The sequence below is a fragment of the Mauremys reevesii genome, linkage group 7, assembly GCF_016161935.1.
Source record: "Mauremys reevesii isolate NIE-2019 linkage group 7, ASM1616193v1, whole genome shotgun sequence".
In the NCBI taxonomy this organism is placed as follows: Eukaryota; Metazoa; Chordata; order Testudines; family Geoemydidae; genus Mauremys; species Mauremys reevesii.
This window is the reverse complement of record NC_052629.1, coordinates 1,424,450-1,447,974: the sequence shown is the minus strand read 5'-3', so window position 1 is coordinate 1,447,974 and position 23,525 is coordinate 1,424,450. Positions and strand designations below refer to the sequence as shown.

At 63.7% G+C, this 23,525-nt stretch overlaps 2 protein-coding genes across 5 annotated transcripts in view; one reads left to right on the top strand and one right to left on the bottom strand.

The window, feature by feature from the left end:
* Nucleotides 1-23,525, top strand: part of LOC120409349 (phosphatidylinositol 4-kinase type 2-alpha-like) — a 41,041-nt gene that overhangs the window by 3,429 nt on the left and 14,087 nt on the right. The window contains exons 3-6 of the mRNA XM_039547247.1: nt 471-598; nt 2,302-2,436; nt 3,276-3,372; nt 4,513-4,646. Coding sequence (XP_039403181.1) covers nt 471-598; nt 2,302-2,436; nt 3,276-3,372; nt 4,513-4,646 — 494 coding nt within the window. The remainder of the gene's footprint in view (nt 1-470; nt 599-2,301; nt 2,437-3,275; nt 3,373-4,512; nt 4,647-23,525) is intronic.
* Nucleotides 8,896-18,514, bottom strand: MORN4 (MORN repeat containing 4). Of its 4 annotated transcripts, XM_039547243.1 has the most exons (6): nt 18,360-18,454; nt 15,286-15,337; nt 12,370-12,467; nt 11,074-11,188; nt 10,424-10,533; nt 8,896-10,227 (listed from the first exon to the last, which is right to left on the bottom strand). In XM_039547243.1, exons 3-6 carry the CDS (start codon nt 12,434-12,436, stop codon nt 10,079-10,081), a joined length of 441 nt encoding a protein of 146 aa, XP_039403177.1. In that variant the 5' UTR covers nt 12,437-12,467; nt 15,286-15,337; nt 18,360-18,454; the 3' UTR covers nt 8,896-10,078. The 4 variants fall into 4 exon arrangements, with proteins under 4 accessions (XP_039403177.1, XP_039403175.1, XP_039403178.1 ...); XM_039547241.1 differs by lacking the exon at nt 15,286-15,337 and having other exon boundaries at nt 18,360-18,495; XM_039547244.1 differs by lacking the exons at nt 15,286-15,337; nt 18,360-18,454 and adding an exon at nt 17,439-17,574.

The following is a 23,525-nucleotide window of genomic DNA, read 5'->3' as shown; positions in this document are numbered from 1 at the left end:
CCCCCCCACCCCCTAGTGCCTGGGCCTGACCTTTCCATCCCCCACCCGCCCCCCCAGTGCCTGGGCCCGACCCCTCCATCCCCCCCGCCCTCCCCAGGGCCTGGGCCCGCCCCCCTCCACCCTCCCCATCATCCCACTGGGCACCACACCCATATGCTCCCAAGCCCAGGGCTGGCCACCCCCAGTGTGCCCCCACTCCCATCCCAGGGCACCCCCCCCATGCCTCTGCCACTCTGGGGCTAGGCACCACCCCCAATGTGCCTGGGCCTGGACCCCTCCATCCCCGTCCTCGTGCCAGCGCCGTGATCCTCCTCCCCCTGCCCCCCGGTGCCTGGGCTCAGACCTCTCCATCCCCGCCATTGCCTGGGCCCTGCACCTGCCCCATCTGGGTCCCTGTCCCAGGCCCCATGGCCCCACGCGATGCTCTGGCAAGGCTGTGACATGACCTCCCGCTCACCCTCCTCCCCCAGCCACGCAGGGCACCATTGCGATGACCATGGGCATGGCTGAGGCGGGCGCTGACGCTGCCCTGGTGGTTACACCCTGCTACTACCGGGGCGCAATGACCAGCGCAGCCCTGATCCACCACTACACCCAGGTACGGGGCGGAGCGCAGCCGGGGGGCTGGCAACCAGCCTGGCTCTGTCTCAGTGACAGCTGGATGAGGGGAGGCGGGCCCTGCAGCAGGAGCGGGAGGGGCCTGTGGGAGGGAGGAGCCTGCAGGAAGGGGGTCTCTGGGAGGAGTCCTGGGAGAAGAAGGGGAGGGGCTCTGGGGGCAGGGGGAGGGGCCTATGAGGGGATGGGGCTAGGGTCAAAAAGGGACCCTGGCAGCTCTGGTCAGCAGTGCTGACCGGGCTGTTAAAGGTCAGTCGGCGGCACAGTGGGGATTGGGGTGCAGGGGGGGCTCAGGGGGTGCAGGCTCCCTGCTTGCCCTGGCTCTGCGCGGCTCCTGGAACGGGCCAGCATGTCCCTGCAGCCCCCGCTCTGAGCGCCGGCTCCACAGCTCCCATTGGCCAGCTGCGTCTGGCAGCCACCTCACGTAAGCGCTGCCCGGCCAGAGCCCTCAGCCTGAACCGCCTCCCACAGCCCAACTCCCTGCCCCAGGCCTGAGCCCCCCCCCAAACTCCCTCCCAGAGCTCACACCCCCTCCCGCACCCCAACCCCCTGCCCCAGGCCTGAGCCCCCCCCCACACCCAAACTCCCTCCCAGAGCCCACACCCCCTCCCGCACCCCAACTCCCTGCCCCAGGCCTGAGCCCCCCCCCAAACTCCCTCCCAGAGACCACACCCCCTCCCACACCCTGACCCTGAGCCCCCTCCCACACCCAAACTCCCTCCCAGAGCCCACACCCTAACCCCCTGCCCCAGGCCTGAATTCCCCCCACACCCAAACTCCGTCCTGCATCCCAACCCCCCGTCTCAGGCCTGAGCCCCCTTCTGCACCCAAACTCCAGGGTTGCTAACTTTCTACTTGCACAAAAGCGAACACCCTTGCCCTGCCCTGCCCTGCCCTGCCTAACCCCTCCTCTGAGGCCCCCGCTCCCGCTCACTCCATCTCCCCTCTCTCTGTCGCTCGCTCTCCCCACCCTCACTCACTACCTCGTTTTCACAGGGCTGGCTCAGGGGGTTGGGATGCGGGAGGGGGTGAGGGCTCCGGCTGGGGGGTTTGGGGTGCAGGAGGGGGCTCAGGGCTGAGGCAGGGGGTTGAGGTGTGGTATGGGGTACAGGCTCTGGGCTGAGGGTGCGGGTTCCAGGGCGGAGCCAGAAATGAGGGGTTCAGGAGGGGGCTCTGGCTGGGGCAGGAGGTTGGGGTGCGGGGAGTGTGAGGGCTCTGGCTGGGGATGAGAGATTTGGGGTGTAGGAGGGTGCTCCAGGCTGGGACCAAGGGGTTGGCAGACATGAAGGGGCTCAGGGCTAGGGCAGGGGATTGGGGTGCAGGGGGGGGGCTCAGGGGGTGCAGGCTCCGGGCGGCGCTTACCTCAAAGCAGCTCCCAGAAGCAGCAGCATGTCCCTGCTCCGGCTCCTATGTGGAGATGCGGCCGGATGGCTCTGCGCGCTGCCCCATCCGCAGGCGCCGCCCCTGCAGCTCCCATTGGCTGTGGTTCCTGGAGTCAGCGCTTGGGACGGGGGCAGCGTGCACAGCCCCCTGGCTCTCCCTACATGTAGGAGCCGGAGGGGGGACATGCCGCGGCTTCTGGGAGCTGTGTGGAGCCAGGGCAGGCAGCCTGGCTTAGCCCCACTGGCCGCAGGCTGTATTCCCCTGTCCTATGGGCCCATGCCCAGCGCCCGTTTGTGTCCGCAGGTGGCAGATGCGTCGCCAATCCCCGTGGTGCTGTATAGCGTCCCAGCCAACACCGGCCTGGAGCTGCCCCTGGAGGCCGTGCTCACCCTGTCGCAGCACCCCAACATCGTGGGCCTCAAGGACAGCGGGGGCGATGTGAGTGGGGGAGCAGGGGGCCATGCCTCACCCCGCCATGCTCCTGCTGCCTGGCTCAGCCCTGCGGGCTCCAGGCCTCCCGCCCGGGGAGAGGGGGAACCCAGGAGCCCTTCACCCCAGCGCTGGGCCAGGGGCTCGCCTGGCCGCCCTGATTCTGGGATTCTGGGGCTCAGGTAGGGGTGAGTCTGGGGCGACTGTGCTGGGGCAGCTCGGAGCAGAGCAGCCTGTGGTTCTGCCAGCCGGGCACCAGCACAGCCCGAGTGGCTGTTGGATGAGACCTTCGGACCCGGCTGAGGTCCCCTCAGGCTGGGGCCTTCGCACTGGCAGGGCCCAGCCCCCACCCCCCTTTCCTCTCCCCAACAGTGCCATCACCCCTCCCTGCAGCCAAAGTGCATTACAGACACTGACCCCCCGCCCAGCAGGTATCAGGGCCAGTGCCCCCAGCAGACAGGTGGGGAAACTGAGGCACGACAGTGTGGGGAAGGAACTCTCCCCACGGCCAAGATAAGAACCCAGGAGTCCTGCCACACACACATGCCCCCTCCCCCTCAATCCCTGTAGAATCTCCCAGGAGCCGTCTGGGCCCCAGCCATAGTGCTGCTCGGGAGTGGAGCCTGTTACTCTTGCGGGGGTGCCACGGGTGAGTTGTTTGTGTAGGGCCTACTTCATGGGTGTAGCGGAGCTAGGCTGCTTTGCTGGTGGCCTAGCTGGTGCCCCGGCAGCCAGCTGGCCCTCTGGAGCCTGCCCAGCTCAGGGTGCCCACAGCTCCACCATGGCACTGGGGGCCGTGGCACCCAGGGTGTTCCTCGCGCCCAGCAGGACATGCTGTGTCTCCCCAGATTACCCGGCTGGGGCTGATTGTCCACAAGACGCGGCCGGAGGAGTTCCAGGTGCTGGTGGGATCGGCTGGATTCCTGCTGGCTGGCTACGCCATAGGTAGGGGCAGCTTCTCCTCTGCGGAGCTTCACACCCTCCCCGCCACAGCGGGATGGTATTGGGGCTTCGGGGGGGTGTTGGCTACGGCACGCTGTGGGGGGAAGAGGAGCCAGGGTGGTGGGGGAGGTGTGTTTGTGGGGGAGGTGTTGGGGCAAGTTGAGGTACCAGGGAAGGGGTTGGGGTCCGGGGGGCAATGAGGGGGTGCAGGTAGTGGGGGCAGACAGGTGTTGGGGTGCTTGGGGTGATGGGGAGCAGGGTACAGGATGTGGGGGTACAGAGCGGGATGGGGTGCTGGTGGGAGGATGGGGTGCAGGATGTGGGGGTGCAGGGGAGAGGAGAGGGAAGGGTGCAGGATGTGGGAGTACAGAGGGGTTGCTGGGGAGGATATGGTATGGGATGCAGGATGTGGGGGTACTGGGAGGATGGGATGCAGGATGTGGGGGGGCAGGGGAGAGGAGGGGGCAGGATGTGGGAGTACAGAGGGGGGGTGATGGAGGAGGATATGGTATGTGGTGCAGGATGTGGGGGTGCAGTGGAGGACGCGCTGCAGGATGTGGGGGTGCAGGGGAAGGAGGGGGCAGGCGGCAGGATGTGGGAGTACGGGGGGGTGCTGGGGGAGGATATGGTACGGGATGCTGGATGTGGGGGTACTGGGGAGGACGGGGTGCAGGATGTGGGGTGCAGGGGAGAGGAGGGGCGGGGTGCAGGATGTGGGGGTACTGGGGAGGATGGGTGCAGGATGTGGGGTACTGGGGAGGACGGGTGCAGGATGTGGGGTGCAGGGGAGAGGAGGGGCAGGGTGCAGGATGTGGGGGTGCAGGGGAGGATGGGTGCAGGATGTGGGGGTGCAGGGGAGAGGAGGGGGCAGGCGGCAGGATGTGGGAGTACGGGGGGGTGCTGGGGGAGGATATGGTACGGGATGCAGGATGTGGGGGTGCAGGGAGGAGGAGGGTGCAGGATGTGGGGATGCAGGGGAAAGGAGGGGGCAGGGGGCAGGCGGCAGGATGTGGGAGTACGGGGGTGCTGGGGAGGATATGGCAGGATGCAGGATGTGGGGGTGTGGAGGGGGTGTGGTGGTGGCGGGAGGTCGGGGTCCAGGATGGTGGCCAGGCCCTGGGTACTCTGTTCCCTGCCCTCCAGGTGCCTGCGGGGGGGTCTGTGCTCTTGCCAATGTGCTGGGAGCCCCGCTCTGCCAGCTGGAGCGTCTGTGCCAGGAGGGACGCTGGCAGGAGGGCCAGGCCTTGCAGCTCCGGCTCATTGAGCCCAACGCAGCAGTAAGAGACGTTCCCGGGCTGGGGGATACAGGCGCTTTTCGGCACAGCCCAGTGCAGGGCAGAGCCCCTGGGCTCCAGGGCCTCAGAGCAGAGCAGCTCCCAGGGGCATGAGAGAGTTTTCCTTGGCCTGTTGTGTAGGCAGCAGGTCGGGACTGAGGGGCACCAGCAGAGCTGGGGGGGATCCCAGAGCTGGGCTAGCAGGGGCTGTGGGTCGGGGTGCAGGGCATGGGCAGAGCTGGGGGAGCCCAGGACTGGGCTAGCAGGGGCAGTGGGTCAGGATTGAGATGGGGAGATCCCAGGGCTGGGCTAGCAGGGGCTGTGGGTCGGGGTGCAGGGCATGGGCAGAGCTGGGGGAGCCCAGGACTGGCTAGCAGGGGCAGTGGGTCAGGATTGAGATGGGGAGATCCCAGGGCTGGGCTAGCAGGGGCTGTGGGTCGGGGTGCAGGGCATGGGCAGAGCTGGGGGAGCCCAGGACTGGGCTAGCAGGGGCAGTGGGTCAGGATTGAGATGGGGAAAACCCAGGGCTTGGCTAGCAGGGGCTGTGGGTCGGGGTGCAGGGCATGGGCAGAGCTGAGGGAGCCCAGGCGGGGCTAGCAGGGGCAGTGGGTCAGGATTGAGATGGGGAGATCCCAGGGCTGGGCTAGCAGGGGCTGTGGGTCAGGATTGAGATGGGGAGATCCCAGGGCTGGGCTAGCAGGGGCTGTGGGTCGGGGTGCAGGGCATGGGCAGAGCTGAGGGAGCCCAGGCTGGGCTAGCAGGGGCTGTGGGTCAGGGTGCAGGGCATGGGCAGAGCTGGGGGAGCCCAGGACTGGGCTAGCAGGGGCAGTGGGTCAGGATTGAGATGGGGAAAACCCAGGGCTTGGCTAGCAGGGGCTGTGGGTCGGGATTTAGATGGGGGGAGGAATCCCAGGACTGGGCTAGCAGGGGCTGTGGGTCGGGGTGCAGGGCATGGGCAGAGCTGGGGGAGCCCAGGACTGGGCTAGCAGGGGCTGTGGGTCAGGATTGAGATGGGGAGATCCCAGGGCTGGGCTAGCAGGGGCTGTGGGTCGGGGTGCAGGGCATGGGCAGAGCTGGGGGAGCCCAGGACTGGGCTAGCAGGGGCAGTGGGTCAGGATTGAGATGGGGAGATCCCAGGACTGGGCTAGCAGGGGCTGTGGGTCGGGGTGCAGGGCATGGGCAGAGCTGGGGGAGCCCAGGACTGGGCTAGCAGGGGCTGTGGGTCAGGATTGAGATGGGGAGATCCCAGGGCTGGGCTAGCAGGGGCTGTGGGTTGGGGTGCAGGGCATGGGCAGAGCTGAGGGAGCCCAGGCTGGGCTAGCAGGGGCTGTGGGTCAGGATTGAGATGGGGAGATCCCAGGGCTGGGCTAGCAGGGGCTGTGGGTCGGGGTGCAGGGCATGGGCAGAGCTGGGGGAGCCCAGGACTGGGCTAGCAGGGGCAGTGGGTCAGGATTGAGATGGGGAGATCCCAGGACTGGGCTAGCAGGGGCTGTGGGTCGGGGTGCAGGGCATGGGCAGAGCTGGGGGAGCCCAGGACTGGGCTAGCAGGGGCTGTGGGTCAGGATTGAGATGGGAGATCCCAGGGCTGGGCTAGCAGGGGCTGTGGGTCGGGGTGCAGGGCATGGGCAGAGCTGGGGGAGCCCAGGACTGGGCTAGCAGGGGCAGTGGGTCAGGATTGAGATGGGGAGATCCCAGGGCTGGGCTAGCAGGGGCTGTGGGTCGGGGTGCAGGGCATGGGCAGAGCTGGGGGAGCCCAGGACTGGGCTAGCAGGGGCAGTGGGTCAGGATTGAGATGGGGAGATCCCAGGGCTGGGCTAGCAGGGGCTGTGGGTCGGGGTGCAGGGCATGGGCAGAGCTGGGGGAGCCCAGGACTGGGCTAGCAGGGGCAGTGGGTCAGGATTGAAATGGGGAGATCCCAGGGCTGGGCTAGCAGGGGCTGTGGGTCGGGGTGCAGGGCATGGGCAGAGCTGGGGGAGCCCAGGACTGGGCTAGCAGGGGCTGTGGGTCAGGATTGAGATGGGGAGATCCCAGGGCTGGGCTAGCAGGGGCTGTGGGTCGGGGTGCAGGGCATGGGCAGAGCTGGGGGAGCCCAGGACTGGGCTAGCAGGGGCAGTGGGTCAGGATTGAGATGGGGAGATCCCAGGGCTGGGCTAGCAGGGGCTGTGGGTCGGGGTGCAGGGCATGGGCAGAGCTGGGGGAGCCCAGGCTGGGCTAGCAGGGGCAGTGGGTCAGGATTGAGATGGGGAGATCCCAGGGCTGGGCTAGCAGGGGCTGTGGGTCGGGGTGCAGGGCATGGGCAGAGCTGGGGGAGCCCAGGACTGGGCTAGCAGGGGCAGTGGGTCAGGATTGAGATGGGGAGATCCCAGGGCTGGGCTAGCAGGGGCTGTGGGTCGGGGTGCAGGGCATGGGCAGAGCTGGGGGAGCCCAGGCTGGGCTAGCAGGGGCAGTGGGTCAGGATTGAGATGGGGAGATCCCAGGGCTGGGCTAGCAGGGGCTGTGGGTCGGGGTGCAGGGCATGGGCAGAGCTGGGAGCCCAGGCTGGGCTAGCAGGGGCAGTGGGTCAGGATTGAGATGGGGAGATCCCAGGGCTGGGCTAGCAGGGGCTGTGGGTCGGGGTGCAGGGCATGGGCAGAGCTGGGGGAGCCCAGGACTGGGCTAGCAGGGGCAGTGGGTCTGGATTGAGATGGGGAGATCCCAGGGCTGGGCTAGCAGGGGCTGTGGGTCGGGGTGCAGGGCATGGGCAGAGCTGGGGGAGCCCAGGCTGGGCTAGCAGGGGCAGTGGGTCAGGATTGAGATGGGGAGATCCCAGGGCTGGGCTAGCAGGGGCTGTGGGTCGGGGTGCAGGGCATGGGCAGAGCTGGGGGAGCCCAGGCTGGGCTAGCAGGGGCAGTGGGTCAGGATTGAGATGGGGAGATCCCAGGGCTGGGCTAGCAGGGGCTGTGGGTCGGGGTGCAGGGCATGGGCAGAGCTGGGGGAGCCCAGGACTGGGCTAGCAGGGGCAGTGGGTCAGGATTGAGATGGGGAGATCCCAGGGCTGGGCTAGCAGGGGCTGTGGGTCGGGGTGCAGGGCATGGGCAGAGCTGGGGGAGCCCAGGCTGGGCTAGCAGGGGCTGTGGGTCAGGATTGAGATGGGGAGATCCCAGGGCTGGGCTAGCAGGGGCTGTGGGTCGGGGTGCAGGGCATGGGCAGAGCTGGGGGAGCCCAGGCTGGGCTAGCAGGGGCAGTGGGTCTGGATTGAGATGGGGGGGGGAATCCCAGGACTGGGCTAGCAGGGGCTGTGGGTCGGGGTGCAGGGCATGGGCAGGCCAGCTGGGAGCCCAGGCTGGGCTAGCAGGGGCAGTGGGTCAGGATTGAGATGGGGAGATCCCAGGGCTGGGCTAGCAGGGGCTGTGGGTCGGGGTGCAGGGCATGGGCAGAGCTGGGGGAGCCCAGGCTGGGCTAGCAGGGGCTTTGGGTCGGGGTGCAGGGCACATTCATGAGCCCTCTGCTCCCCCTTTCCAGCAATCCCGCTGCGTGGCAGGGTCTGGGCGCCCGGGAGTGTCAGGGAAGGTGGGGAGATGCCCCAGCCCCAAGGCAGAGGGCAGCCTGCCAGGCTGGGCTGGAGGCCGAGCACGGGCAGGATGCCCAGTGCCTCCCCTTCCCCGGTGGGAAGTGCCCGGAACAGCATGTGCTCTGGCACCAGCGCAGCCCCCCAGGCTCCTGAACTCCCCTTCGGCCAGACAGGGCAGGGCATGGAGGGGGACAGCTGGTGGGGGGTGCAGGGAGGGGGGGCAGGCCAGCCAGCCCAGTGTCTCTGGCACCTAGACCAGGTCAGTGCCCTGCCCCTAGCACCTGGCACGCTGCCCTTTCCCCCCTGGAGCTGGGCTTCAGCACTACCCCGGGAAAGCTGCCCAGTGCCCCCCCACTGGAGCACTGAGTGGCCAGCCAGCCAGCGTGGGGCACCCGGAGCCCAGCGCCAGCAGGCGGAGCTGGGCCAGGACACGAGAACCTGGTGCCAAGGCCGGGGTCTGTGAACGGGGCTCCCGGGCACTGCTGCCTTGGCAGGACCCTGCCCCAGGCCGGCCCATCACTCTGCTCCTGGGCCCTTTGTTCCAGGGCTCTGTGCGTGTCCTGGGTCCCTCCCTCTGCTCAAAGCTGGGAAGGGCTGGGGGGGTATAAACCCCTGGGGGTCGCCCTCCCTGGGCTGGGGGGTGACGGGAGGGAGGGGCAGGCCCGGCCCCACTCACCTCACAGAACCACACACAGCAGGGCAGGTTTGGCAACGCGGTTTATTCGCCAAGGCCCCGGGGGCAGGACACAGCAAGGCACGAGGGCAGCAGCAGCGCGGCCGGGGCTGTTCACACGGCCCCCAGGCGGGCCAGGCCCCGGGCTCCCTGCACCGGCATCAGGAGTGACGAGAGAACCGACACCGGAGACAGGCCGTGGGCGGGGGGGCAGAGTCCCGTGTGCAGCTCTGCTGGTACCCCCCATCCTGCCCCATGAGCCCTGGCTCCCCCCACCTCAGCCCCTGCTCTTCCTAGCCCTCCAGCCCCCCAGACACTGGCACTGCCAGGCTGCACCACTCGTCACCACAGGCCCCGGTGCTCACTAGGGCTGAATGGAGACCAGGCGGTGCAGACCCACAGCGCCCCCTGGAGCCCTTCACTGACCCTGTGCCAAGGCACTGACAGGCACTAGTGACCAGACAGCCCCCGGATGCAGAGAGGCCAAGTCTCGCTGCCCAGGGCATGGCTGGGAGGAGCCCTGGGCCTGCTCAGGCCAGATGCCCTTGGGAGAGCTGAGGGGGAGGCAGGGGCCATGGGGCCAGGACACCCAGAGCAAGGGAAGGAGGGGGGCGCTGCCTGCCCCCAGCATCAGAACAAGAAGGGGCAGGGAGATACCAGCTCCCTGCCACGGCCACATCCCACTAGCGAAGTCAGGCCTGTGTCAGCACCCTACTGGGGACGGGCACTATTCCCGCTGAGCTTGGGGGGCACCGCCTGGGCATGCCTGGCTTTGGGGAAGCAGGTGCAGCAGCTCCCAGCTGCATCCCCTGCTAACCACGGGCACCAAGGCCCTGGCAGATTGCCCCCTCCACTGCCCCACACAGCCCAGCAGCAGGGCGGCCGCAGGGGCTGTGCCAGGGGTCTGTATGGAGGGCCCCAAGGCAGTGAGCAGAGCCCTAGGGAAGGGGGTCTCCTGTCTCCCCCCAGTGGGGGGCAGCACTCAGAGCCCCCAGGATCCAGGACGTGGGCACGCGGCGGAAGTTCTCTAGCCAGCAGGAGGGAGGCAGCCAGCCATGCTGGGGCCCGTGACGAGCAGGCACACTGGCTCTGCCAACACCCCTCCCTGGCCTGCCTGGGCACCGCAGCTCCTGCCCCGCAGGCCCTTGGAGGCCAGGCCGGCCAGCGGCAGGAGGGGCCGCGGGTGGGCAGCGGAGTCCCATGGCAGCACGGTCACGCCGGGAGGTTGTGGGCGGACTTGGAGGCACTTTGAGCTCTCTGGATCACGGCCGGGCACTTCTCCCGCCGCAGCAGCTTGTTGTTCTCAAAGAAGCCTTCACTGCGGGGCACCCCGTGGGAGCCGTCGGGGAAGGTCAGGAGCCCTGGGGGAGGGAAGAGCAGGGAGTCACGGGGAAGGGAGCTGCACACACGAGGGAGGGGCAGGGTCTAGGAGCAGGGCAGCAGGGGCCAAGAGGAGAACGGGGGTCGTGCTGGAGAGCAGGGCTGCCTGCCTCTGCCCAGGCTGTTCGTCCCGCTGCTCTTGCTGGGAGGGGCTCGCTGGGGCTGCCTGGGACTCACCGAAGCCGTCCACACGCCCGCTCTTGAACTCGCCCTCGAAGGTCATCGAGTCGTAGCGCGTGAAAACTCCGACGCCATTGAACTTCCCCTGCACGAACTCCCCCTCGTACCTGCGCAGACAGAGCCCCGCAGCGTCAGGCTCCCCGCTCGCCCGCCCCCCGCAGTGTCAGGCTCCCCACCTGCGCCCTCCCACACCCCCCAGACCCCCCCCAGGCGCCCCGCCACGTGAGGCTCCCCGCTCACACCGCATCAGGCTCCTCGCCAGCGCCAGCCCCCGCCCCACAGCGTCAGGCGCCCCGCCCCGCCCCGCCAGCACACCCGCCCCGGCCTCGCGGCCGCTCAGGCATGGGACACTGGGGCGCTCTTACTCCCCGGACCCGCAGGGGCTGGCAGCGCCAGTCTGCAGCAGCCCTGCAGGCAGGGAGTGTGGCTGCGCCCCGCACAGGCTGATGGAGGAGCAGCACCCACAGGTTCCAGAGCTGCAGGGGGAGGGTGTGGGGTAAGCAGGAGCAGAGAGGAGAGGGTCTCCGTGGGGCAGGAGGGCACAGACACACGACTCAGCACCAGCACCCCTCAGCCATCCCCAGTCCCCACGGACGAGACCGGCCAGTTGCCCCAAGCTCCCCAGGCTGCTCAGGCGCCATACCCACCTGGAGCCATCGGAGAAGGTGAGCACCCCGCAGCCATGGAAGAGCCCATTCTCAAAGTGACCCAGGTAGGTGCCGCCATCTGCAAACGTCAGCTGGCCAACACCGTGCCTGCGGCCTAGGCAACAAGAGCAGGCAGTGTCACCAGCGCCCGCAGCCAGGGAAGGGGCCCAGTGCCCATCCCCCAAAGGGGATCAGAGGGACTTGGGCAGGGCGCTGCTGGGGGTCGCACGGGCCCATACGGGAAAACCCAGGGCTAAGCTGGCTCCCAGCGCTGGCCCAGCTGGGGAGGCTCAGGTTGCTCCCAGGCAGGATGCTGCACAGCTGGGGCCCAGTGGGTCCATCTGTGCTCAGTATCTGTCCCCACACAGCGCCAGGAACCCCAGCACTCACAGCTGCTCTGCTGGCCAGCCGGTGCCCAGGGGCAGGCAGGAGGGAGCCCAGGAGATTCAGGGGATGGCAGCTTGTCTTCACGGCTGGGCTCTGCAGTCAGCTCCCCAGGCCAGTGGGGCAGGAGGGTTTGGACTTTGTAACAGCAGCCTCTCCCGCCCCCCCCCACCCAGGGCCAATCCACACGTGGGGAAGGCATCTGCCATCCACCCGGACAGGAGGGTCAAGGGAGCCCAGGGGAGCCCCGAAAGGGCACATTCATGGTCCACGCTGGCAGGAGGCTGCCGGGTGCCAGGGCAGACATCCCCAAACGCAGGCTGCTCCAGGGCCCTGTGCCATAGCAGGGCTGCCTGGGCTGGCACACACAGCTCAGGAATCCCCAGGCCTGAGGTCCCTTGGCCTGCTCTCTTCCCTTAGAGCAACGGCAATTGCCAGTGGGGCTGGGACCCCGGGGGCAGTGTCTGGCAGTGCTGCTCAGCAGCCGGGGTGAGACCCAGCTCCCCAGAGAGGGCAGCCCCAACACCGACAGGGACAGGGCTCCCTGGCAGCCAGCGGTCCTCTTCCCCAAGGCCAAGGGGGAAGGCGGGAGATCAGGCTGCCCTGTCCCAGGAATTGAGGAGCAGACAGGGGCCCGGGGAGGGCAGGGGCAGATGCTGTCTGGGGAGAACCTGGCTTCCTGATTCTTTAAGGGCCTGGCACCGGGAGCCTTGTCACGTCGGGAGGGGCAGGCTCCCCTCTCCTAGCCAGCTGGGCCCAGCCCTGGGAAGGAGGGCGCCATACAACCTGTGGGACGGACTGGCGCAGGTGCCGCTCCCAGCCCTGCCCGCAGAGGCTAGCAGGCTGTGCCCAGCACAGATGCCAGGGGTTGTTTGCAGCCTGTCTGGGTGGGGCCAGCTGTGCCCTGCTCACCTTCCTTCCACTCCCCGCAGTACTGCTCCCCACTGGAGTAGGTGAAGGAGCCCTTGGTCAAGGTCATGGTGCCAGCTCTTGGGCGGGCGAGACGACACCTGCAAGGAAGGGGCAGGTGAGAACACCCAGCAGGCACTGGGGGTAAGACACACAGGGCTGGGAGCCTGCTGGATGCCATTGTGCCCAGTGCCCTGCTCCAGGCCAGGCAGCATGCTGCGGGACGCTCTCCCTCTGCCCAAAGCACGTCCCTTCCCCCCAGGGCAAGCTCCGGGGCCTCCCCCTCAAGGCTCTGCCTCTGCCTAGCACCGGCCCTTTGGATCTCCTCCCAATCCCAGGGCCTCTCTCAGGCCCGTCACTAGGCCTGGCCTGCCAGGGGATGGCTGGGGGCTGAGCCCTCTTGGGCCAGCAGCCTCACCTTGGCAGCAGCCCCTGACACTGCAGCCTCACAGACGGGCTGGCAGCTGCCTAGCCGGGGGGAGAACCGAGCCCTGTGACCATACAGCCCTCCATCCCCTGCGCAGGCAGGAAGGCTAAGGCGCTCCCTGCACAGAAAGATGGCACTCTGGCTCGGGAGCTGAGGAGGACAGGACTTCCTGCTCCGAGTTAGAGACTAATCTTCCGCTGGATTCCGCAGCGCAAACAACTCTGCTCAGAGCTGAGCTGCTGAGTACCAGGGGCTGGGGGAAGGTGTATGCCGTGTCGCTCTCTGTGCACGGCTGAGCAAGCGTGGGAGCCTCAGGGTCAGCTCTCTGCTAGAATGACTCAGGAGTTGACTGTCATAGGCCAGCTGAGATCGGCCGGTCGCCTGATCCATGACTCCAGAGCCACAAAATACCTGGGGACCTGCTGACTGCCTGGACAGACTCTTGGATTTGGGGCCTGCAATGTCTGCAGTGCGTAGGCTCTCATTTGCATAAGGGAGACCTAATCAAGCCCTTTTGGTGATCCTGTGATCTCGGGTGAGGAGGGCCCCGTTCAGGTTTACTGAGGGGCTTCCAAAGGGGAGAAGGCAGCCAGGCCACCCTTTGCTTGCCTGTCCTGGCTGCTCCAGTCCAGCAGTCTCTGGCCACCTGATGCCATCGTGCCTGGAGAGAGGCTTGTGCTTCCCCCACCCTCCCAGCTGGCCAGGGAAGGGTAGGAGTCTAGCCATAGACAGCCGCTAAGCTTTGACTCCTGCCAGCAAGAACTTCCGAGTTAGTGATAAAAGCACTGGGCATTACCCCAGCCCAACTTCCCGCGGCTGAACCAACCGAGAGTCACGACAACCATCCTGCGCAAGTATCAACCTTCGGGGTTTGCTCTTCTCTTCCAACGCACAGCAGAGGGTTGCTGCTACCCCCACCTTCGTGCACGTAGGGTTTAAGCTCCAGCACCTGGCTGGTAGCGAGTACACAGGCGTGCAGTGGGGCTGGGCCCCAGAGAAGTTAGGTGACAGTGGCACCTGTACAGCAGCTCTCAAACTCCTGACTGCCCTAAGGGAAACAACCTCCTTGCCTAGGAGATCGTACGCACATCTCCTGGGGTAGGAGCTGTATGTTTAATCCTGAGAAATCCCGCGCGTTTCACCTACATTTGTCATTTGAATTGTAAATGAAACGTCCCAACAGAACGCCAGCCAACACGGCTTGTTACATGGAACCGGGTGTAGATTTGGCTGGGGGGTGATTTTGGCCCTCCCTGAATCACTGTTCAACAGGAACAAAGCTATTGACTGGCGCCGAGATTCATAATGCTGCTCCCGTGGGGCTGACGGCTACGCAGGACGGCTGCCTTCCCGCAGTATCACACAGAGCTTAGAGGGAACTGTTGGGTTAAATAACCCGGATCGTTACATTAATTTGCTTGCTACTAACCCACTTGCTCAATGTGACTCGTCCATACTTTGTGCTGAATTTAGTAAATAAAATACATTCACTGGAGACCTGCCTGGTTTGCTTCTCTCCTCCCCAGATGTCAGGTTCCGGACCTGCAAAGTCCCAAGGTAAATAAGAGGGAACTGTGCCCCACCTAGTGGTGGTCCATAGAACTGCCCCATAACCCTCCCATCAATGGCACGTGCACAGGGACACAGCTGGGTTTTGAGGGACAAACTGATTCTGTATGAACAGATCCTGTCAGTAGCAATGCAGAACCAACCATTGGGCCCAGCCAGCCAAGCTACCAGCTGAGCAGTTCTAGATGCCTCACGCCCCAGTGGAGAGTCACATCAAGCACTGAGAGGCAGGATGTTTGCACACAGCCAGGTGTGTATGAAAGCGAATGGAGAGAGGGTCGAACACAGCTCTGCCAGCTCAGAGGTCAGTGAGTCTGTAAGTCCCAGCTGCACTTTACCCTGGAGAGAGATTACTTCACTCTGCTCATTTCCGTGAGGGGTGGGGGGGAAGAGGACGCTGCCAGGTAGCCAGGAGAGGTGTCACAAATCCACATACAGCCCAAGGAGCACGCTGGCAGTGTGAGAACCCCGTTTCTCTGTTCCCCAGACGTTGTTCTAGTGCCCAAAGCCTAGGGAGGGAAACTGCCAGCTCTATTCAGAGGGCAGCAGCAGTGGTGAAAAATCAGAACCCGTTTCCCCTGGTCCCCCAGCTTGGGCAGGCACCGCAGGCATGTTGGGATTTTAATGTCTTACCTCCACAGCCTCCACTCTGTCTCATTTTCCCCTTTAGTTACTCACCAACCCACGATTCCAATCACCAGGATACAGTAAGTGCCACAAGCCTTCTAGTTCAATTTGCAAAACCAAGAGCCAACACCCAAAGAGGCTGTGCGTTTAATCAGCGTTTCCATTCAAATCGAGGCTCAGCTGCTCATTTGGAAAAAGCTGTTCCTGGGAGAACCATGCTGAGCTTGTGTGAGTTATGAGTGTAACATGATATTTCATTAAAAGGTGACAGGGCCAGAAAGAGTTAATTAACTCACCTCACCGACTGACCTGACCCATGGGTGAACCTTAAGGACTGGTTAGGAAGATCTGTAAATGAACAGAGCTTTGAAATTCAAGTCAGCATTGTTAGAGGTAGAAGGGGAGGTGTTTGCTCAGGTCTTGTGATGTCAGCAAACAAGTCTTGTCTATTGTTATAGTTTTAATTCAAAGATCAAAAAGGGAATATTAACATTTATGATGATACTTGAGTGAAATAGTATTATTGTCTATGTGTCTCTTTGAAGGTTGTGGTAACCTGTATCTGAACTGTTTAATGGATAAATTACCCTGTGCTAATTGCCAGGATGTTTGGGAGGAGAGTTAAGCCTATTGTTTTCTCAGGCCGAAAGGCTGCTGGAAATGTATAAGAACCCTGGGACATGATCCTAGTTCATCTCAGATCTGCTTTGGGTTTCAAGAGGGGGAAACCTTAAGCCACAAGGATTGAGATCCCCAGTCACTGACTGGAGTCACCCTGAATATGGACATTGGACTATAACCTCTGGACTATTTCTAAAAGGACTTTTGGCAACTACAAGCTCATCTCTGCTGTGTCTGAACCTCAAGAGTTGAATTCAAGTCTGTCTGTATATTGATCTTTTAACCAACTCTCTCTTTTCTTTTTTAATACATTTTAGCTTAGTTAATAAGAATTGGCTGTAGTGTGTATTTTGGGTAAGATCTAAGTTATAATTGGACCTGGGTATGTGGCTGATCCTTTGGGATTGGAAGAACCTTTTCTTTTGTATGATGAGATCAGATTTTCAGTAATCATCATCATACGTTTGACAGGTGTGTCTGGATGGAGGCCTGAGGCTGGGCACTTTAAGGGAACTGCGTTATTTGGACTTCTTCTGAGTAAACAGTGGGGTAATACAGAAGCTGTTTTGTGCTGGTTTGGTAAATCTAAGTATTGGAATAACCACCAGCTTCTGGGGTTTGTTTGCCCCGTTTGGTTTGCAGTTCACCTTGACTGAGTGACCTCAGCTGGCTCCCACGGGCAGCACCGTCACAGCTTGTCATGGCACCAAGAGAAGCCAGAGATGCACCCACAGCGCAGCATTACCCTGGTGTGCAGCTCCCACGAGCCATGCTTCCCCCACACACGCTGCCCTTCTTAGGGACCAGCTTGACAGTTCAGGCTGCAGCCTTACAATGCAAGCTACGAGAAAGGACTACCTGGTTTTTTAAAAAGGGAACGTACCAGCTTCACGCTCTGGGCCGGGGATGGGCTGCTCCCTCTGAGAGAGAGGATGCTCGCTCACCTCCATGGAAGCTGAGAGCCAGAGAGCTCCTCACCGGCAGGATGTATTGTTGGAAAGGACCAAAGCTAGACTGCAGGGGCTTCTTGTCTAGAAGGTAGATGGCCCTTAGTCAGTGCCAAGCTGGTAACTGAACTGAGTGCTCTCTGCTGAGGTCATTAACAGGCCCCACATCGGCCTGGAGGAGAGGCCTGGAGTGGTGCAGATGGGACAGAGAAGCACTGGTTTGGATGGCTTCATAGGGAGATGCACAGAATCCAGGCACCAGAAATCACACTGGAATTCATGATCCAAGGCTGGGAGAGAGGAAGTAATGGAGAAGAGAGAAATGGAGCTGCCTGGGGACCATGGATTGTCCTGCCTCCCACAGAAAGGGGCGTGCACCTCTAGTAACAATCACAGCTTGGTGGAAGTGTAGGTCAAAAAACCTGCCATGTGGCATGAAATCTACACTGTGCGTGCATGTCAGTCATCGTCTAATGCAATGGTTCTCAACCAGGAGTCCAGGGCCCACTGTGGGGCCACGAGCAGGTTTCAGGGGGTCCGCCAAGCAGGGCCAGCATTAGACTTGCTGGGACTCAGGGCAGAAAGCCGAAGCCCCACCGCCTGGGGCTGGAGCCAAAGCCTTAGCTTCACAGGTGTGGTGTGAATGGGCCATGGAATTTGTACAGCATGTTGGGGGAGGCCTCAGAAAGAAAAAGGTTGAGACCCCCTGGCAAAATGGATGCAACAGTCCTTCCAGCAGCAATCTGCCCCCTCCCCCCACTACAACAGGCCTCAGAGACACCCCACGCTGTCATAAGCAAGAGGGGAAAGCACCACGAGAACTCAGCCAGCAAATCAGAGCAAGCCACCCCCCCCCCCTTGAATCAGCGCCCGATCCTCACCCCAGCCAATGAGCCGAGCCAGGCAGCAGTAGAGATCCATGAGAACTGACCCAGATGTGCCCCTTGCTAGGACAGCCTGGGGAGGAATGACCTCATCTGCCATCCATGGAGGCTGGATCAATGCACCCCCCATGAGCTTCTGGAAAAGTGTCACTCAGGTGACTCCAAACAAATCACCCCCTGAAGCCCCCACTCTCGAACCCCACCCCTCCACCACCTGCACCCCACCCCCACTCCTGTATCCTACTCCCCCACCTACCACACCCCCACCTGCACGCCACCCCCACTCCTGTACCCTACTCCCCCACCCCTCCACCACCTGCACCCCAACCCCACTCCTGTATCCTACTCCCCCGCCCACCACACCCCCACCTGCACGCCACCCCCACTCCTGTACCCTACTCCCCCACCCCTCCCCCACCTGCACCCCAACCCCACTCCTGTATCCTACTCCCCCACCTACCACACCCCCACCTGCACCCCAACCCCACTCCTGTATCCTACTCCCCACCCTCCACCACCTCCCCACCTGCACCCCAACCCCACTCCTGTATCCTACTCCCCACCTACCACACCCCCACCTGCACGCCACCCCACTCCTGTACCCTACTCCCCACCCCTCCACCACCTGCACCCCACCCCACTCCTGTACCCCCTCCCCTCCCCACCTGCACGCCACCCCACTCCTGTACCTCCCCACCCCCCACCTGCACCCCACCCCACTCCTGTATCCTACTCCCCGCCCACCACACCCCACCTGCACCCCACCCCCCCTCATGTACCCGACTCCCCCACCCCGCCACCACCTGCACCCCAACCCCACTCCGGTCCCCCACTCCCCTCCCCACCTGCACGCCACCCCACTCCTGTACCCTCTCCCCCCGGACACCCCGGGCCGGCGACACGGGGCGGGGCCCCCACCTGGACTCCGCGTTTCACCACCGGCGCCGTTCCCCACTGGGGGTCCTGGTCCCCATCGACGGCCGCCAGCCCCGCTGACGGCCCGGCTTCCCCCACACCCGGCCCCGCAGCAACTCGGGCGGCGACACTAGACCCCATCTCCACATGTCATTGGCTGTTACCATGACAACCCGGAGCAACACGGCTTCCCATTTGCCAGATTAGCAGGGCCTGTCACCAGTCGCCATCTTTATGAGGGGCAAAGATTCTACCCAGGAGTCGTCACTGCTGTGAGCGGCTAGAGACTGCCCCACCCTGATGGCGCCATGTTTGTGCGGGGCCCGGCGCAGAGCTCCTAGGGCGGCCATGTTTGTGCGGGGCGAGGGAATCCCTGACTTGGCCACCTGCCTCCCCCCTTTCAATGGGCTGGGGCGGCAGGGGTTGGGGTGGGTTCTGGCTGGGGGGGCAGGCTCTGGGGTGGGGCCGAGGAGGAGGGGTTTGGGGTGTGGGAGGGGCTCAGAGTTGGGGTAGAAGGTGCAGACTCTGGGAGGGAGTTTGGGTGTGGGAGGGGGGCTCAGGGCTGGAGCAGGAGATTGGGGTGCAGGAGGGGGTTTGGGGTGCAGGGTCCCAGCAGCGCTTACTGCTGCTCGCAGAAAGCAGCCCCTAGGTACATGAGCAGCCAGGGAGGCTCCACATGCTGCCCTTGTGCCCACAGGTGCAGCCCCTGCAGCTCCCATTGGTCGCAGTTCCTGGCCAATGGGAGCTGCAGAGCCAGCACTTGGGCGGGGGCAGTGTGCAGAGCCTCCCTGGCCGCCCATGCGCCTAGGGCAGGGGTTGGCAACCTTTCAGAAGTGCTGTGCCGAGTCTTCATTTATTCACTCTGATTTAAGGTTTCGCATGCCAGTAATACATTTTAATGTTTTTAGAAGATCTTTCTATAAGTCTACATAAAACAATAGTTTAGTTATATAAATATAAATATAAAATCATATCTGCTACAAACAGAAGACGTATATTGTACATCTCTTACCCATATACACAAGACCACAATATACACATATGCCTTGGAGGAAGAGGAGTGTCGTCATGGAAGGAGGATTTCAAGAGGCACAGCTTCCCCCCCTGCCAGCCCTGCCGGGGGGTGGGATGGGGGCTGTGCGCACAGCAGGTCAGATCAGTCACAGGAAGAGTGTTGTCCAGTGGACATGTGTCACTCAGCCCTGCCGGGGGGTGGGATGGGGGCTGTGCGCACAGCAGGTCAGATCAGTCACAGGAAGAGTGTTGTCCAGTGGACATGTGTCACTCAGGACAGTGCATGGATTGGCCAGCCTCCCTCACACACGTGCACCCCCCCACAATATGCGTGCACCCATGTCTCTCCCACAGAGCTCCTTTCCCCAGCCTCCTCCCGGCTACAAAGTTAAAGAAACAGCATGCATAGCCTCACAGTACTGCACATTCTTTAGGCTGGTACCAGCCTTTCCCCCAAAGGGTCCACGGGGTGGAGAGAGTGGGATACAGTGTCCTTAGAGCCTGCAGTCTGTAGTGCAGAAGAGGTCACAAGTGGGGAGAATCTGCATGAGGGAGGCCTGGTGCTTCCTGTTTGAAAACACGTGTACAGGTGCAGTAAGATAGAAGGAGAAGTCACAGGAGTGGAGTGGAGGGAGGCAGTGACATTGACTCAGGGGAACTAGAGTCCCTGCCCATGGATGGATTGTCCTCAGCTCTCACCAGCTATTCAACCAACCCGCAGGAGGCTTTAGCTGAGTCTCCTTGCATTAGGAGATCCACTTGACAGATTAAAAAAAAAATATTTCAAAGCAAGTTTGGATGCGATGAGTAGGAGGAGCTTAGAGAAAAGGCGTGGCCAGTGGAGTAAGTGGGAGGAGTTTAAAGAAGAGAGTGGTCAGTGCAGTGAAGGGGGGATTGAGGGAAGCACAGGTTTAGTCAATGAGTGAAAGAGGTTTAGGGAGAGGGTGTTGGTGGGAGGGGGCTAGAAAGGGGCGTGGCCATAATCAGTGGGAGGAGTTTAGGGAAAGGGCGTGGCCAGCGCTCTGAAGAAGAGTAGGCGCAGTTAGAACCGTGACTGATTCCGGGGGTGCGGCCAGAGTAGTCAGTGGGCGGAGTTTAGGGGAGGGGCGTGGCCAGCACGCCAAAGAGGAGGAGCAGGCGCGGAGCGCACCGTGACTGATTCCGGGGGCGTGGCCAGAGCAGTCACTGGGCGGAGTTTAGGGGCGTGGTCAGATCAGTCACTGGGCGGAGTTCAGGGGAGGGGCGTGGCCAGCACGCCAAAGAGGAGGAGCAGGCGTGGAGCGCACCGTGATCAGTTCCGGGGGCGTGGCCCGGCAGTGGGCGGGGCCCGGCTCCTGACTGGCCGGCGCTCGCCGGGGGCGTGGCCTGCGGGGGCGTGGCGGCGGCGGCGTCCCGCGCTTGGCTGCTGCGGCCGGGTCAGCTGACTCTCGGTGCGCCCAGCCACTGCGGTCTGGCCATTGAGGAGAGCAGCCCGCTGGTGTCCCCGCAGCGGGCCCAGGCCGCCGCCTACGGGCTGCCCGCGGGGCCAGGCGGCGCGGTGCGCGCGCAGCCCCCGCCGGCCCCCGCCCCCGCCGCGCCCGCGCCCTCCCCGCCCGGCAACCCCCGCGCCCGCGACCGCGAGCGGCAGCCGCTGGTGGAGCGGGGCGCGGCGGGCGGCCGGGGCCCCGGGGCGGCGCCGGCGGCGGCCGCGGCGGCGCAGGCCCAGCGCGAGCGGAACGACTTCCCCGACGACCCCGAGTTCGCCGAGGTGGTGCGGCTGGCGGAGGCGGCCAGCGAGCGCGGCATCTTCCCGGAGCGCATCTACCAGGGCTCCAGCGGCAGCTACTTCGTCAAGGACCCGCAGGGGGTGAGGCTGCTTCTCCCCCCCCGGGGCCCGGGCCTCTTCCCCGCCCGCCCGCCAAGCACCCCCGGGCCGCGGGGCCCGGCTCCGTGTCGCTGGGCTGAGGCGGCGGGGGCTGTGCCGTGACAGCGCCTCCCCCGGGGCTGCGGGCGGGGGGCGGGCTGGGGGGTGGTGTCGGTGTGGGGGGGGAGTGGCCGGCTGGCCTGACCCACCCCCCGGGTTCGTGTCCTGCACTAGCTCAGGTTGCTGTGGCCAGGGGCAGAGCGAAGCGTGAGTTGGGCAGCAGGTTTGCTGGGCTCCAGGTGCTGTAGATATTGGTGGATCCTGCCCTTGTCTGTGTCAAACCTCCCCGAGTCCCACCCTTGCTGTGGTGGCCCGGAGATGGGCCTGCTTGTTGCTAATGGACCTGGTGCCTCAGAGCGAACCGGGCCAGTGCCTGGCCTGCTCTGATTAGACACACAGGCCAGGGGGTGGCAGGCCAAGACCCCTTTTGAGAGTGTGTGACTGTGTAGGAAGTGGTCTCCCTGCTGCAGGGCTTGGCTGCCCTCAGTGCTCAGCCTCGTCCCATCTCCTACGGCATTCGGTGACTGGAGCGTAGGCTTAGGATGGGGCTCTCTGGGCTGGAGTGGTGGCCAGGACCTCAAAAAGTCTGTGTCACCCTGGGTGACTGCATCAGTTGAACTGAAGTGTGGATTTAAACTGGCTGACTGCGGTGCCAGCTCTGGGTGACGCTGATTTGTCTGGCTGTCTCTTTTGGTTTTGACAGGGGAGCAGGTTTCAGCTAAACTCGAGTGTTCCCACAGATTTGCTCTGGTTCAATTACAGGGATCAAAAGCTGGCTCTGAATGAACAGTGCAGCCTGGGCAGAGCTGACACCAGCTTGTCTGCGGTGTCCCCCAGTAGCCTAGTCCCACGCTGACGGGCCCAGAGGAGGTGCCGGTTGTCAGGACTCTGCTGTGGAGTCCGGCTCTGGGGTTGCGTGCCCTGCAGTGGCCGTTGTCCCAGCCAGGGACTCTGCACTAGAATCTCTGGGAGGGGCGCAGTAAGGGAGATTGACGCTCTCAGCCCAGCTCTGCCTGGCTCCCAAGCTCTGTCATTGCCTGGTTCCCTCACACCCCTGTAGGCCTGAGGCTGCATCCTGACTAACGCCCCCCCCCCCCCACCGAACACTTCCTGAGCCCATGGCTCTAACAGAGCCCCTCTGTCTGCGTCCCGGCCCCGTGGGGTCGCTGGCTCAGACTCCATGGTACGGTGCTGTGGGAGCAGAGCAAGACATGCTCTCTGCAGGAGGGGGATGGACCAAGCCAGCGTGAAGTCACCGTATCTCCTCTCCTCGTGGGTCCGGTCGGCTGCGCTGCAGCATTCTCCAGGGCATTGATCGGGGCTGGGCGCGGGGCCGTGTGGCTGCCTTGTGACTCTTGCTGCTAACCGGATTAGCCTTGCTGCTGCTTCCTGGGGCTCCCTTGTCAATTGCTGCCCCTGGAAGCAAGGCTTGGCTTGGCTTGGTTTTTCATAACACCAACTTCCCTGCCCCTGTCATGGGCCAGCTGGGATTCTGGGTACTGGGTCTTCCCCCGGCTGGGTCCTGGTGCGTCGGCGGATCTGCCCCAGCCAGTGGTGAGGCAATAGAGCCAGTGGGTGACTTCCTTTCATGCTGGCAGTATGCCATTCCCAGCAATGAAGAGAGAGCATGTGGGGTGGAAGCATTGTCTGAGCGTGTGGCACTGGGGGTCAGGAGACGGGGGTTTTTCCTGGCTTGGGTGCCTGCCCACCTCCTCACGGGGAGCTGCCCACAACCATGTGTCGGGGGGGCTTTCAGAAGGGACACCGTGCTGAAGGGCAGGGAGGGTTCTCCAGCCAGGAGATGGCAGAGGCCCAGTGCCCCTGAGTAGCTATCGCTGCTGGGCAGTGAAGAGCACTTGTCAAGCACCATAAGGAATGTGTGCAGCTGAGGGCCTGGTGCTGTGGGGCTTGGTGTGGGGGTGGGGTCCTGCTTTTCTAGCCCCCCTTGGCCCAATGCACTCTCCCAGCCCTGTCCTCCTCTCTGCTTTTCCCGGCATCCCGAAGCACTCTGCAGGGGGATCGGTGTTCTGCCGTTCTGCAGGTGTAGAAGGGAAAGGACTCGTACAGGGTCACCCAGTGAATCAGTGGCAGAGCCAGGAGCAAAACTGGCCAGAGTAGCACTGAGATGCGGCCACCTCTGGGAGGAGGGCCCCAACCCACCGTCCTGTGATGGATGAGTGGAGGGGAAGTTTGAGGATACCAGGGAAAACCTTACTACAGAGCAGCGGTTCTCAAACTTCTGTACTGGTGAC